The sequence below is a fragment of the Oncorhynchus kisutch genome, unplaced genomic scaffold (genome assembly GCF_002021735.2).
Source record: "Oncorhynchus kisutch isolate 150728-3 unplaced genomic scaffold, Okis_V2 scaffold4025, whole genome shotgun sequence".
NCBI classification, from domain to species: Eukaryota; Metazoa; Chordata; class Actinopteri; order Salmoniformes; family Salmonidae; genus Oncorhynchus; species Oncorhynchus kisutch.
This window is the reverse complement of record NW_022265970.1, coordinates 20,171-35,000: the sequence shown is the minus strand read 5'-3', so window position 1 is coordinate 35,000 and position 14,830 is coordinate 20,171. Positions and strand designations below refer to the sequence as shown.

Sequence of the window (14,830 nt, the reverse complement as noted above, 5' to 3'; positions counted from 1 at the left end):
ACATGAAAGTCAGTTCAGTCGGTACGAAGACTTCTGTTTGTCTTTCCAGGAAGGATGCCCATGGCTTCTTCACTTTCCCAGTGACAGACGCCATCGCTCCAGGTTACTCTGTGATAATCAAACACCCCATGGATTTCAGCACCATGAACGACAAGATCACAGACAACGAGTACAAAACCGTCACGGAGTTCAAGGTGAGGTGATGCTACAAGCGACCACATGGCGATCTGTCCATCACAGATCACAGGAACTGTCATGATTAGAATTTTGAGATGTATCTCACTACGTTTTTCAGTGATTCCTCACCTCTTTCTGAACTGTATTGGAGGAGAAGGTCCAACGGGCCTCCCCTTGAGCATTTTGAGATGTATCTCAATACGTCTTTCAGTGATTCCTCACCTCTTTCTCAACTGTATTGGAGGAGATGGAGGAGATGGTCCCCTTGAGCATTTTGAGAAGGCGACAAGGATAGAAGATACAAGGAATCAGGGAAAGATGAATTGTGAAAGAGCCTTGGCGTTATCACGTTGATATAACTTGTGGAAATGGAAAGTGTGTGCTGTACATAATGGTTACCTTTATAACATTGATAGTGTTTTCAAAGGGAGGATATTTATTTGCTTCAATTAAACAAATATTTGTGTTGAAGTATTTGTATCAGTTTTAATTGAGTGGCGGGGAGCTTGTTGTTGTAAAGCGGTTGCTTCCTCTGTTGCAGGCGGACTTCAAGCTGATGTGTGATAATGCCATGGTGTATAACCGCCCAGAGACCGTTTACTACAAGGCTGCCAAGAAACTGCTGCACACTGGCTTCAAGATGATGAGCAAAGTAATGAGTAGTGTCTCTACGAGGAGCGGATAGATTGTCATTGTCAGTGTATGATTTGTTGTGCATGCTGATGTTCATAACCCATCCATGTATTTCCCTTTCCTGTGACAGATGTCTTCGCTGGTGGAGTCCTGTTTCCCCTTGTCTTGTCCTTTTCTGTTCTCTCTCTGTCGTTTCACATGTTGGTCATTCTTCTTCCTCTCTGGCTTTGTGAAACAGATTTGCCTCTGTGTGGTTTTACTTCAAACACACCACACTGTAACGTCCTTGTATATTTCTTTATCAGAGTATTCAGGAGACTGTAGAACAACTAAGCAGATAGAAGGCAGACGTGTGACTCAAGATGTTTGATCAATGTTTTCCCTCCTAACAATCATCACCATCCCATCCAGCCATCCCACCAGCCATCCCATCCTGACATCCCATTCCATCACCATCCAGCCATCCCATCCTGACATCCCATTCCACCTCCATCCCATCTAGCCATCCCACCAGCCATCCCATCCCGACATCCCATCCAGCCATCCCATCCTGACATAACATCCAGCCATCCCATCCAGCCATCCCATCCTGACATAACATCCAGCCATCCCACCGGCAATCCCATCCTGACATACCATCCCACCAGCCTTCCTATCCCACCAGCCTTCCCATCCCACCACCATCCCACCAGCCATCCCATCCCATCCCACCAGTCATCCTACCAGCCATCCCATCCTGCCATCCCATCCCACCAGTCATCCTACCAGCCATCCCACCAGCCATCCCATCCTACCAGCCATCCCACCAGCCATCCCATCCCACCAGCCATCCCATCCCACCAGCCATCCCACCAGCCATCCTATCACTCTCTGGCTGAGTTTTGGCAAATGGAGTATAAAGCAATTCCCTTTGGTTCTCTTTCTCTCCCTGTGGTTCTCTCCCTGTGGTTCTCTCTCTCTCTCTTTGGCTCTTTTTCTGTGGCTCTGCTCTGTTTACAGGAGCGGCTGTTAGCACTGAAGCGCAGCATGTCTTTCATGCAGGACATGGATTTCTCTCAGCAGGCGGCCATTTTAGGGGACGAGGACTTGGCGTCTGAGGAGCCCCCTCCGGAGGTCATCTCCATGCCCGTGGAGTCGGCGTCGGCCAAGAAATCCAAGAAACCCAAAGACATCAAAGATATGAAGGAAGTCATCAGGTAGAATGGACTGGCCTACTCTCTATGAGTTTAGCCATTTCTGAGCTAAACTGACCAAGGCGCATTTACAACAACACATAATTCTGCCCCAAAATAATGACAATTTCTCTCAGCCAGTGTCCTAAGGGCTTTTTAGGTGAGAGCTGATGCCACACTATGATAAGCAGTGCCCATTTTGACAAAGGAAGAGACTCAAAATATTTATCTTGTCCATTCCTGTCGCGCCTCTCCAGGGTGCTGTCGGAGAGACGCGTCGCTGCGACACACCACCAACATTCTGTCAATAAAGTCATCTACCATCATGTAACAGATATAGATAGAAAGAGTAGGTGTCCTTTTCTGTAGCCAACAGGCTGGAGATAAAATGGATGACAATGTAATGAGATGGAAACGTTTTATATCGTACAGGTTTCTCCCATCAAAGAGCCTAAATGATGCCTCGTCAAAATAGAAAAGTGCTGACATGTTAACAAACAACACATCCTAACAACAGGACAGGTCAAAGTCAAATGGACAATCAGGCTACTCACAACTTTTGTCCTGGAGTTTCATCCCGTGGGCTAAATTGTCATGATCAGTGGTTTCAAGTTTGTATCCATCAATGTTTTTACGAGCTGCTCATAGTGAAAACATGAAATACTTGGTCATTTCCCGCTGTGTAAACACACTGCAAATAGGCTCAGGATAACAACTCCTCCTGATGGAGTTGGAGTAGCTGATATTCAGAGCTCAAAGAGACAAGTTGATTAGTGACAGGAATCAGGATGAATAAAGCCACTATACCACAGTACGCACGGACCGACGCTGACGTCTTTTTTGGATTTAGCCTTGATTTACACGGACGTTGTGTTCTAGTCCAATCCGGATCAACTCTGAACCCATCATACACTTCTGTTTGTTTCAGATTTTGTCCGGTCTGGACTAGCCTTGATTTGGCCCAAAATTATATGTCTATTAATTAAATAATTTAATTAATATTTTCAGCTTTCATTTAGAACTGAAAATCTGGAAATTCAACATCTGGAAAAAAAATACCTAGTTTCAACATAATTTTGCTTACTGGGACTATTCTTGTAGGGGCGGCAGAATGTGGTCCCAGCAGTCACCTGTATTAACCAGTGATCTGTGGAGTGACTGTGTGCATCTCTGTGGTCCCAGCAGTTACCTGTATGAGCCAGAGGGGAACGCCTGCAGCCTGACTGACAGCACAGCGGAGGAACACGTTCTGGCCCTGGTGGAGCACGCTGCAGATGAAGCACACGACCGCATCAACCGATACATGCCCAACTCCAAGGTTTATATATATATATATATATATAGTACCAGTCAAATGTTTGGACTCATTCCAGGGTTTTTCTTTATTTTTTACTATTTTCTACATTGTAGAATAATAGTGACCATCAAAACTATGAAATAACACATGGAATCACGTAGTAACCAAAAAAGTGTTAAACAAATTGATATTCTTCAAATAGCCACCCTTTACCTTGATGACAGCTTTACACACTCTTGGCATTCTTTCAACCAGCTTCACCTGGAATGCTTTTCCAACAGTCGTGAAGGAGTTCCCACATATGCTGAGCACTTGTTGGCTGCTTTTCCTTCACTCTGCGGTCCAACTCATTGAGGTCGGGTGATTGTGGAGGTCAGGTCATCTGATGCAGCACTCCATCACTCTCCTTCTTGGTAAAATAGCCCTTACACAGCCTGGAGGTGTTTTGGGTCATTGTCCTGTTGAAAAACAAATGATAGCCCAAACCAGATGGGATGGCGTATCACTGCAGAATGCTATGGTAGCCATGCTGGTTAAGTGTGCCTTGAATTCTAAATAAATCACAGACATTGTCACCAGAAAAGCACCCCCACACCATAACACCTCCTCCATGCTTCACGGTGGGAAATACACATGCGGAGATCATCAGTTCACCCACACGGCGTCTCACAAAGACAGTACGGTTGAAAAATCTCCAATTTGGACTCCAGACCAAAGGACAAATTTCCACCGGTCTAATGTCCACCGGTCTAATGTCCATTGCTCGTGTTTCTTGGCCCAAGCAAGTCTATTCTTCTTATTGTTGTCCTTTAGTTGTGGTTTCTTTGCAGCAATTCGACCATGAAGGCCTGATTCACACAGTCTCCTCTGAACAGTTGATGTTGAGTTGTGTCTGTTACTTGAACTCTGTGAAGCATTTATTTGGGCTGCAATTTCTGATACTGGTAACTCTAATGAACGTATCCTCTGCAGCAGAGGTAACTCTGGGTCTTGCTTTTCTGTGGCGGTCCTCATGAGAGACAGTTTCATCACAGCGCTTGATGGTTTTTGCGACTGCACTTGAAGAAACTTTCAAAGTTCTTTACATTTTCCGTATTGCTTGACCTTCATGTCATAAAGTAATGATGGACTGCCGTTTCTCTTTGCTTATTTGAGCTGTTCTTGCCTTAATATGGACTTGGTATTTTACCAAATAGGGCTATGTTCTGTATACCCCCCTACCTTGTCACAGCACAACTGATTGCCTCAAACATATTAAGAAGGAAAGAAATTCCACAAATTAACTTTTAAGAAGGCACACCTGTTAATTGAAATACATTCCAGGTGACTACCTCATGAAGCTGGTTGAGAGAATGCCAAGAGTGTGCAAAACTGTCATCAAGGCAAAGGGCTACTTGAAGAATCTCAAATATAAAATATATGTTGATTTTTTTTTTAAACACTTTTTTGGTTACTACATGATTCCATATGTGTTATTTCATAGTGTTGATGTCTTCACTATTATTCTACAATGTAGAAAATAGTACAAATAAAAGAAAACCCTGGAATGAGTCGGTGTTGTAAAAGCTTTGACCGGTAGTGGACACATTACCAAGTTTCTTTATGTGTGTTTTTCTTTTTCTTTGTTTTCTACATTGTAGAATAATAGTGAAGACATCAACACTATGAAATAACACATATGGAATCATGTAGTAACCAAAATAGTGTTAAATCCCAAATAAACACTGTACATAATGATCAGCTGCTATATGCCCAGGTCCAAGGTACTGTACTCAATACAATAGTGTGTTTTAATCAGATACGACTGCTAGACTAGAGGTTAGAGAAGCGGAGGGTTGCTGGTTCGAATCCCTGGCTTTGAGTCAGGTTTAATAGATGGATATTTAAAGTGGATGCCAGGGTTGATCTATGTTTAGTTAGTTATCCCGGTGACCACATGGTTCTAGTGTCCTGTTGACCACATGGTTGTAGTGTCCCGGTGACCATGTGGTTGTAGTGTCCCGGTGACCACATGGTTCTAGTGCCCCAGTGACCACATGGTTTTAGTGTCCCGGTGACCACATGGTTCTAGTGTCCCAGTGACCACATGTTTCTAGTGCCCCGGTGACCACATGGTTCTAGTGTCCCAGTGACCACATGGTTCTAGTGTCCCGGTGACCACATGGTTCTAGTGTCCCGGTGACCACATGGTTCTAGTGTCCCAGTGACCACATGGTTCTAGTGCCCCAGTGACCACATGGTTCTAGTGTCCCAGTGACCACATGGTTCTAGTGTCCCAGTGACCACATGGTTCTAGTGTCCTGGTGACCACATGGTTCTAGTGTCCCAGTGACCACATGTTTCTAGTGCCCCAGTGACCACATGGTTCTAGTGTCCCAGTGACCACATGGTTCTAGTGTCCCAGTGACCACATGGTTCTAGTGTCCCAGTGACCACATGGTTTTAGTGTCCCAGTGACCACATGGTTTTAGTGTCCCAGTGACCACATGGTTTTAGTGTCCCAGTGACCACATGGTTCTAGTGTCCCAGTGACCACATGGTTCTAGTGTCCCAGTGACCACATGGTTCTAGTGTTCCGGTGACCACATGGTTCTAGTGTCCCAGTGACCACATGGTTCTAGTGTTCCAGTGACCACATGGTTCTAGTGCCCCAGTGACCACATGGTTCTAGTGTTCCAGTGACCACATGGTTCTAGTGCCCCAGTGACCACATGGTTCTAGTGTCCCAGTGACCACATGGTTCTTGTGTTCCTGTATTTTCAGATGGGTTTCCTGAGGAAAGAGCCTGATGGTAATCTGTTGTACACTGTAGTGAATCAGCTGAATCCAGAAGCAAAAGGTTTGTTCCCTACTTTTCTCTGGTATTATCCAGTGGGAAACTCACTGTCCCAAATGGCAGCCTATTCCCTATATAGTACACTACTTTTGACCAGAGCCCTATGGACCCAATGGACCCTGGTCAAAAGTAGTGCACTACATAGGGAATAGGCTGCCATTTGGGACACAGATATAGAACCTGTATAGATGTACTGTATCAGATAAATGTCCAAGATGTTCTATACCATGTGACACAGAGGGAAGTACCTGTTCTGTCTCTGCTTCCCAGAGGAGGAGACCCACCCTGTGGACCTGAGCTCTCTGTCCAATAAGCTCCTTCCTGGATTAACAACACTGGGTTTCAAAGATGACAGGAGACACAAGGGTATGTACAGAAAGTACAAAGCTGCTTAGCGGTTAGCTAACACGTTTGATGCATGTCCTGACCATGTAAAAAAGTCAATGTGACCTCCTGCTGCTTAGCGGTTAGCTAACACGTTGGATACATGTCCTGACCATGTAAACAAGTCAATGGGACCTCCTGCTGCTTAGCGGTTAGCTAACACGTTGGATACATGTCCTGACCATGTAAAAAAGTCAATGGGACCTCCTGCTGCTTAGCGGTTAGCTAACACGTTGGATATATGTCCTGACCATGTAAACAAGTCAATGGGACCTCCTGCTGCTTAGCGGTTAGCTAACACGTTGGATACATGTCCTGACCATGTAAAAAGTCAATGGGACCTCCTGCTGCTTAGCGGTTAGCTAACACGTTGGATATATGTCCTGACCATGTAAAAAAGTCAATGTGACCTCCTGCTGCTTAGCGGTTAGCTAACACGTTGGATACATGTCCTGACCATGTAAAAAAGTCAATGGGACCTCCTGCTGCTTAGCGGTTAGCTAACACGTTGGATACATGTCCTGACCATGTAAAAAAGTCAATGGGACCTCCTGCTGCTTAGCGGTTAGCTAACACGTTGGATACATGTCCTGACCATGTAAAAAAGTCAATGTGACCTCCTGCTGCTTAGCAGTTAGCTAACACGTTGGATACATGTCCTGACCATGTAAACAAGTCAATGGGACCTCCTGCTGCTTAGCGGTTAGCTAACACGTTGGATACATGTCCTGACCATGTAAAAAAGTCAATGGGACCTCCTGCTGCTTAGCGGTTAGCTAACACGTTGGATACATGTCCTGACCATGTAAAAAAGTCAATGTGACCTCCTGCTGCTTAGCGGTTAGCTAACACGTTGGATACATGTCCTGACCATGTAAACAAGTCAATGGGACCTCCTGCTGCTTAGCGGTTAGCTAACACGTTGGATACATGTCCTGACCATGTAAACAAGTCAATGGGACCTCCTGCTGCTTAGCGGTTAGCTAACACGTTGGATACATGTCCTGACCATGTAAACAAGTCAATGGGACCTCCTGCTGCTTAGACGTTCTAGATTCTGTCTTTCATAATGTTGGCTATGATGAGAGAGAGAGAGAATTTCTTCCAAGGGTTCCTTCTTCTGCTCGTCGTGTGTGTGTGTGTGTGTGTGTGTAGTGACGTTCCTGAGCAGTACCTACAACACCCAGACCCTGCAGAACAACTCCATCTACCCAGACCTGCTGCCTGATGAGATGGACCTGCTCTACTCAGCCTACGGGGATGAGACTGGGGTGCAGTGTGCTCTCAGGTTAGTCGATGCTGTAGCAGCACTGGTATCATTACTGGAGCTAGGGTTCCCATTGGACCGTTCCTGGAATCAGGATGCAATAATAAGGAAATCCAGGGATTTCTGGGAAATCTGGGAATTTTGGGGGAAATTTACCACAATTTTGCTACCCTTCCTGCTGTGCACATCTAACGTGCTGTATGAGAAAGCCTTAACGTTGTAGTATATACTGTGTAAATGCTGTCTCCTTCCTCATTCCAGTATTCAGGAGTTTGTTAAAGGTTGTGGGAACGTTACTAAGCGTTTGGTTGACGGGCTGCTGGATAAGATGACTGCAGGGGACCACTCTAAGGCTGTCTACCAGATCAGACAGGTCTGTACCCCATTAACACACTCATACAGGCTGGGCCCCAAATGGCCCCCTATGCCCTATCTAGGGCTCTACCTTTGACCCGGGCCGTCTGGGGGGGGGGGGGGGACACCATCACATATGACTTCCTAAAGCACACCATGGGGGTCTTGTCTAGGGGGGGGGGGCAGTCACGCGTATGACTTCCTAAAGCACACCATGGGGGTCCCGTCTAGGGGGGGGGGGCAGTCACACATATGACTTCCTAAAGCACACCGTGGGGGTCCCGTCTGGGGGGGACAGTAAGTCCTGTGTTAGAGGGGGCATGTGTTGCGTGGGTATTTACAGATAGATAATTTTTCCTGCTACTTTTATGTTAACTAGTTTTAACTAGTGGTAGAAGCTGGGTATATAACTAGTTTTAACTAGTGGTAGCTCGGTATATAACCAGTTTTAACTAGTGGTAGAAGCTGGGTATATAACCAGTTTTAACTAGTGGTAGAAGCTGGGTATATAACTAGTTTTAACTAGTGGTAGAAGCTGGGTATATAACTAGTTTTAACTAGTGGTAGAAGCTGGGTATATAACTAGTTTTAACTAGTGGTAGAAGCTGGGTATATAACCAGTTTTAACTAGTGGTAGAAGCTGGGTATATAACCAGTTTTAACTAGTGGTAGAAGCTGGGTATATAACCAGTTTTAACTAGTGGTAGAAGCTGGGTATATAACTAGTTTTAACTAGTGGTAGAAGCTGGGTATATAACTAGTTTTAACTAGTGGTAGAAGCTGGGTATATAACTAGTTTTAACTAGTGGTAGAAGCTCGGTATATAACTAGTTTTAACTAGTGGTAGAAGCTCGGTATATAACTAGTTTTAACTAGTGGTAGAAGCTGGGTATATAACTAGTTTTAACTAGTGGTAGAAGCTGGGTATATAACTAGTTTTAACTAGTGGTAGAAGCTCGGTATATAACTAGTTTTAACTAGTGGTAGAAGCTCGGTATATAACTAGTTTTAACTAGTGGTAGAAGCTGGGTATATAACTAGTTTTAACTAGTGGTAGAAGCTGGGTATATAACTAGTTTTAACTAGTGGTAGAAGCTCGGTATATAACTAGTTTAAACTAGTGGTAGAAGCTGGGTTTAACATTATGTTAATGTGGTAGTAACATGTCGTCTTGTGTTTCAGAAAAGAAACATGGCGTTACCAGACGAAACCAAGAGCAACATTTACGATATGCAGGTATTTTACAGCTGTTCAATTGAATATGCTTACAGTGATTTTGTTTAGTGGTTGGTGTGTGTGCGTGTGCGTGTGTGTGCGTGCGCGTGCGTGTGTGTGTGTGTGTGTGTCCATCCTGCTTGCCCAACATGGTTGACCCTCCAGATGTGTGTATTTGCCCAGATGGCTGATGGGACAGGTCTGGGAGAGGGCAGCTCAGCGCTGGACTTCATGTCCATGAAGAGCTACTCTGACATGTCTCTGGAGATGTCCATGCTCAACTCTTTAGGTGAGGATCCTACCTGCTTGTAAATCAGTAGTATCGCTTCCATTATCTTAACCACCTGTGTGTTTACCACCACCCCCCATACAGACATATAAACACAGACACACACACACACACACACACACACAGACAGACACACACACACACACACACACACACACACACACACACACACACACACACACACAGAGACACACACACACAGGCACACATAGTCTTTATAGTGATTGTTTACCATAGCCCTAAAGTAGTGCACTATACAGGGAATAGGGTGCTGTTCGGTATGTGGACCCTGTCATCTTCACCACTTGTATGACTGTAATGGTCTTCCCCGTGTGCCTCCTCTGCTCTCAGGGAAGTCAGTGAAGAAGGAGCCGGGGCATGAAGACGGGGTCAGTCAGCAGCACTTTGAGGAGGCAGCCAAGCTGCTGCAGGAGTTCCAGGAGGGCCAGGTGGAGAGGGGAGGCTCCAGACCCTCCTCTAACCTCTCCTCCCTGTCAGGGACCTCCGACAGGGACCAGCACCACCTGGGTAAGGACTGCAGGACAACACTGTCTGGAGCTCATCCACATACCTCGCTGTATCAGTTCGTAAGTCCCAAATGACACCCTAATCCCTATATAGTGTACTACTTTTGACCAGAGCCCATAGAGCTCTGGTCAAAAGTAGTGTGCTATGTATGGAATAGGGTGCCATTTGGGACGTAGAAAGGTGCTCCTCCACCTGCCTCGCTGAGCCAGTGTCAGAAACATGCAGGATTTTGTCTGTCTGTGCCAGTTGCCATTTTGTGCCTAGTTGACACTTACAGGCTCGGTATATCCCATCAGTCACTTAAAACTGTAAGGACAGACGCTCTGGATAAGATCTTCTGCCAAATTCATAAATATCATGTAAAATGTTATGAGACATGAGTTTCAACGTTTCAAAGGCTTTGTAGACATGTGATTGATGTGCTTTGTTTCAATGACCGTTGGTTTTTCTATGTTCCTCCTCAGGGAGTCCCTCACACCTGGGTGTTGGTGACCAGTCTGAGATGGTTCATGACCCCTATGAGTTCCTCCAGTCTCCAGAGCCAGGCTCCACATCCAACAGCTGACCTATGAGTTCCTCCAGTCTCCAGAGCCAGGCTCCACATCCAACAGCTGACCTATGAGTTCCTCCAGTCCCCAGAGCCAGGCTCCACATCCAACAGCTGACCTATGAGTTCCTCCAGTCTCCAGAGCCAGGCTCCACATCCAACAGCTGACCTATGAGTTCCTCCAGTCTCCAGAGCCAGGCTCCACATCCATCAGCTGACCTATGAGTTCCTCCAGTCCCCAGAGCCAGGCTCCACATCCAACAGCTGACCTATGAGTTCCTCCAGTCTCCAGAGCCAGGCTCCACATCCAACAGCTGACCTATGAGTTCCTCCAGTCTCCAGAGCCAGGCTCCACATCCAACAGCTGACCTATGAGTTCCTCCAGTCTCCAGAGCCAGGCTCCACATCCAACAGCTGACCTATGAGTTCCTCCAGTCCCCAGAGCCAGGCTCCACATCCAACAGCTGACCTATGAGTTCCTCCAGTCTCCAGAGCCAGGCTCCACATCCAACAGCTGACCTATGAGTTCCTCCAGTCTCCAGAGCCAGGCTCCACATCCATCAGCTGACCTATGAGTTCCTCCAGTCCCCAGAGCCAGGCTCCACATCCAACAGCTGACCTATGAGTTCCTCCAGTCTCCAGAGCCAGGCTCCACATCCAACAGCTGACCTATGAGTTCCTCCAGTCTCCAGAGCCAGGCTCCACATCCAACAGCTGACCTATGAGTTCCTCCAGTCTCCAGAGCCAGGCTCCACATCCAACAGCTGACCTATGAGTTCCTCCAGTCTCCAGATCCAGGCTCCACATCCAACAGCTGACCTATGAGTTCCTCCAGTCTCCAGAGCCAGGCTCCACATCCAACAGCTGACCTATGAGTTCCTCCAGTCTCCAGAGCCAGGCTCCACATCCAACAGCTGACCTATGAGTTCCTCCAGTCCCCAGAGCCAGGCTCCACATCCAACAGCTGACCTATGAGTTCCTCCAGTCCCCAGAGCCAGGCTCCACATCCAACAGCTGACCTATGAGTTCCTCCAGTCCCCAGAGCCAGGCTCCACATCCAACAGCTGACCTATGAGTTCCTCCAGTCTCCAGAGCCAGGCTCCACATCCAACAGCTGACCTATGAGTTCCTCCAGTCTCCAGAGCCAGGCTCCACATCCAACAGCTGACCTATGAGTTCCTCCAGTCTCCAGAGCCAGGCTCCACATCCAACAGCTGACCTATGAGTTCCTCCAGTCTCCAGAGCCAGGCTCCACATCCAACAGCTGACCTATGAGTTCCTCCAGTCTCCAGAGCCAGGCTCCACATCCAACAGCTGACCTATGAGTTCCTCCAGTCTCCAGAGCCAGGCTCCACATCCAACAGCTGACCTATGAGTTCCTCCAGTCTCCAGAGCCAGGCTCCACATCCAACAGCTGACCTATGAGTTCCTCCAGTCTCCAGAGCCAGGCTCCACATCCAACAGCTGACCTATGAGTTCCTCCAGTCCCCAGAGCCAGGCTCCACATCCAACAGCTGACCTATGAGTTCCTCCAGTCCCCAGAGCCAGGCTCCACATGCAACAGCTGACCTATGAGTTCCTCCAGTCTCCAGAGCCAGGCTCCACATCCAACAGCTGACCTATGAGTTCCTCCAGTCCCCAGAGCCAGGCTCCACATCCAACAGCTGACCTATGAGTTCCTCCAGTCCCCAGAGCCAGGCTCCACATGCAACAGCTGACCTATGAGTTCCTCCAGTCTCCAGAGCCAGGCTCCACATCCAACAGCTGACCTATGAGTTCCTCCAGTCCCAGGCTCCACATCCAACAGCTGACCTATGAGTTCCTCCAGTCTCCAGAGCCAGGCTCCACATCCAACAGTTGACCTATGAGTTCCTCCAGTCTCCAGAGCCAGGCTCCACATCCAACAGCTGACCTATGAGTTCCTCCAGTCTCCAGAGCCAGGCTCCACATCCAACAGCTGACCTATGAGTTCCTCCAGAGCCAGGCTCCACATCCAACAGCTGACCTATGAGTTCCTCCAGTCTCCAGAGCCAGGCTCCACATCCAACAGCTGACCTATGAGTTCCTCCAGTCTCCAGAGCCAGGCTCCACATCCAACAGCTGACCTATGAGTTCCTCCAGTCTCCAGAGCCAGGCTCCACATCCAACAGCTGACCTATGAGTTCCTCCAGTCCCCAGAGCCAGGCTCCACATCCAACAGCTGACCTATGAGTTCCTCCAGTCTCCAGAGCCAGGCTCCACATCCAACAGCTGACCCACACACTGACAAGTTGCCTCTAACTGGGGTAGCTCTGGTCACAATACCAGTATCACTATATTATGATACTCAACTTTCCAAGGCAAAAAAGGAAACAAAACTATTTTAACTCTTTAAAAACATGCTTTACCTAAAATATTGTTTTCTGTAGCTTGAAAAACAAACAAATATGTCTCTGGTGTATCTAACATTAAGACTTCTGAGTATTGCGATACTGTTATTTAGAAACTACTAGGGAGATGGTAGAAGATGCCTCTAACTACTGGTCTGGGGTCAGACATTGTTTGATGGGTAATCTGATCCTAGATCTGTGGCTTAGAGGAAACTTCTACTCAGAGCTGATCTGACGTCCTGTATCTAACCACACTGGTTGTTTTGTTGTCTGACTCTGTGCTCTCAACACACCGGGGACAATGAGAGAACCTCAGACATGTTGTTGAAGGTCATCATGATTGTACAGATTATTTGTATGTGTGCTATACTTAAGAGAATAAAGTTGCCACAGGTTGTGTTTTTACACAGTACTGTGTCATCAGGTTGTGTTTTTACACAGTACTGTCATCAGGTTGTGTTTTTACACAGTACTGTGTCATCAGGTTGTGTTTTTACACAGTACTGTCATCAGGTTGTGTTTTTACACAGTACTGTGTCATCAGGTTGTGTTTTTACACAGTACTGTGTCATCAGGTTGTGTTTTTACACAGTACTGTGTCATCAGGTTGTGTTTTTACACAGTACTGTGTCATCAGGTTGTGTTTTTACACAGTACTGTGTCATCAGGTTGTGTTTTTACACAGTACTGTGTCATCAGGTTGTGTTTTTACACAGTACTGTCATCAGGTTGTGTTTTTACACAGTACTGTCATCAGGTTGTGTTTTTACACAGTACTCTGTCATCAGGTTGTGTTTTTACACAGTACTCTGTCATCAGGTTGTGTTTTTACACAGTACTGTGTCATCAGGTTGTGTTTTTACACAGTACTGTGTCATCAGGTTGTGTTTTTACACAGTACTGTGTCATCAGGTTGTGTTTTTACACAGTACTGTGTCATCAGGTTGTGTTTTTACACAGCACTGTGTCATCAGGTTGTGTTTTTACACAGCACTGTGTCATCAGGTTGTGTTTTTACACAGCACTGTGTCATCAGGTTGTGTTTTTACACAGCACTGTGTCATCAGGTTGTGTTTTTACACAGCACTGTGTCATCAGGTTGTGTTTTTACACAGCACTGTGTCATCAGGTTGTGTTTTTACACAGCACTGTGTCATCAGGTTATGTTTTTACACAGCACTGTGTCATCAGGTTGTGTTTTTACACAGTACTGTGTCATCAGGTTGTGTTTTTACACAGTACTGTGTCATCAGGTTGTGTTTTTACACAGTACTCACAGTCATTAGTTTTCCTTTAAATGTTTTGGGCACTTCAGGGATTGATATGATACAGTGGAGTCTGATCTCATACTTTTCAAGAGGGCAGATATCAGAGCAGTATAAAAGGGCTCCTGGGTGGCTCAGCGGTCTAAGGCATCACTACAGACCCTGGTTCGATCCCGGGTGGTATCACAACCGGACGTAATTCCGGAGTCCCATAGGACAGTGCACAATTGGTCCAGTGTCGTCCGGCTAAGGGGAGGGTTTGGCCGGGGAAGGCCGTCTTTGTAAATAAGGATTTGTTCGTATCTACTTGCCTAGTTAAGTAAAGGATACATACAGGTTAAAAATAAGCTCAGGGACCATATGTATCAACCATCTCAGTGTAGGAGTGCTGATCTAGGATCAGAGCCCCCCCCTGTCCATATAATCCTGTTCATTGTTATCTAAATGGCTAAACTGATCCTAAATCAGCAGTCTTTCACTCTGAGACACTTGATATA

The 14,830-nt window shown here is 46.5% G+C and overlaps 2 protein-coding genes across 2 annotated transcripts in view; both read left to right on the top strand.

The window, feature by feature from the left end:
* Positions 1 to 10,783, top strand: part of LOC116373140 (bromodomain-containing protein 9-like) — a 16,781-nt gene extending 5,998 nt beyond the window's left edge. Inside the window, exons 4-15 of the mRNA XM_031821865.1 lie at positions 50 to 194; positions 719 to 829; positions 1,873 to 2,006; positions 3,168 to 3,300; positions 6,043 to 6,118; positions 6,386 to 6,481; positions 7,655 to 7,787; positions 8,028 to 8,139; positions 9,303 to 9,356; positions 9,519 to 9,624; positions 9,976 to 10,152; positions 10,617 to 10,783. Of these exons, the coding sequence (XP_031677725.1) occupies positions 50 to 194; positions 719 to 829; positions 1,873 to 2,006; positions 3,168 to 3,300; positions 6,043 to 6,118; positions 6,386 to 6,481; positions 7,655 to 7,787; positions 8,028 to 8,139; positions 9,303 to 9,356; positions 9,519 to 9,624; positions 9,976 to 10,152; positions 10,617 to 10,717 (1,378 nt within the window). The 3' untranslated portion in view covers positions 10,718 to 10,783. The remainder of the gene's footprint in view (positions 1 to 49; positions 195 to 718; positions 830 to 1,872; positions 2,007 to 3,167; positions 3,301 to 6,042; positions 6,119 to 6,385; positions 6,482 to 7,654; positions 7,788 to 8,027; positions 8,140 to 9,302; positions 9,357 to 9,518; positions 9,625 to 9,975; positions 10,153 to 10,616) is intronic.
* A 2,036-nt stretch (positions 10,784 to 12,819) lies between these two features.
* On the top strand, positions 12,820 to 14,556 carry LOC116373142 (uncharacterized). The gene is made up of 2 exons (XM_031821867.1): positions 12,820 to 13,461; positions 13,522 to 14,556. The coding sequence occupies exons 1-2, from the start codon at positions 13,387 to 13,389 to the stop codon at positions 14,530 to 14,532; spliced, it is 1,086 nt and encodes a 361-aa protein (XP_031677727.1). The 5' UTR covers positions 12,820 to 13,386; the 3' UTR covers positions 14,533 to 14,556.
* Positions 14,557 to 14,830: the final 274 nt, after the last annotated feature.

Excerpts from the sequence above, each read along its gene's own strand:
- LOC116373142 (XM_031821867.1), top strand. The coding sequence starts at position 13,387 with ATGTTGTTGAAGGTCATCATGATTGTACAGATTATTTGTATGTGTGCT. Across the intron at positions 13,462-13,521 it reads AGAGAATAAAGTTGCCACAG|GTTGTGTTTTTACACAGTAC; the intron begins GTTGTGTTTTTA and ends TACTGTCATCAG.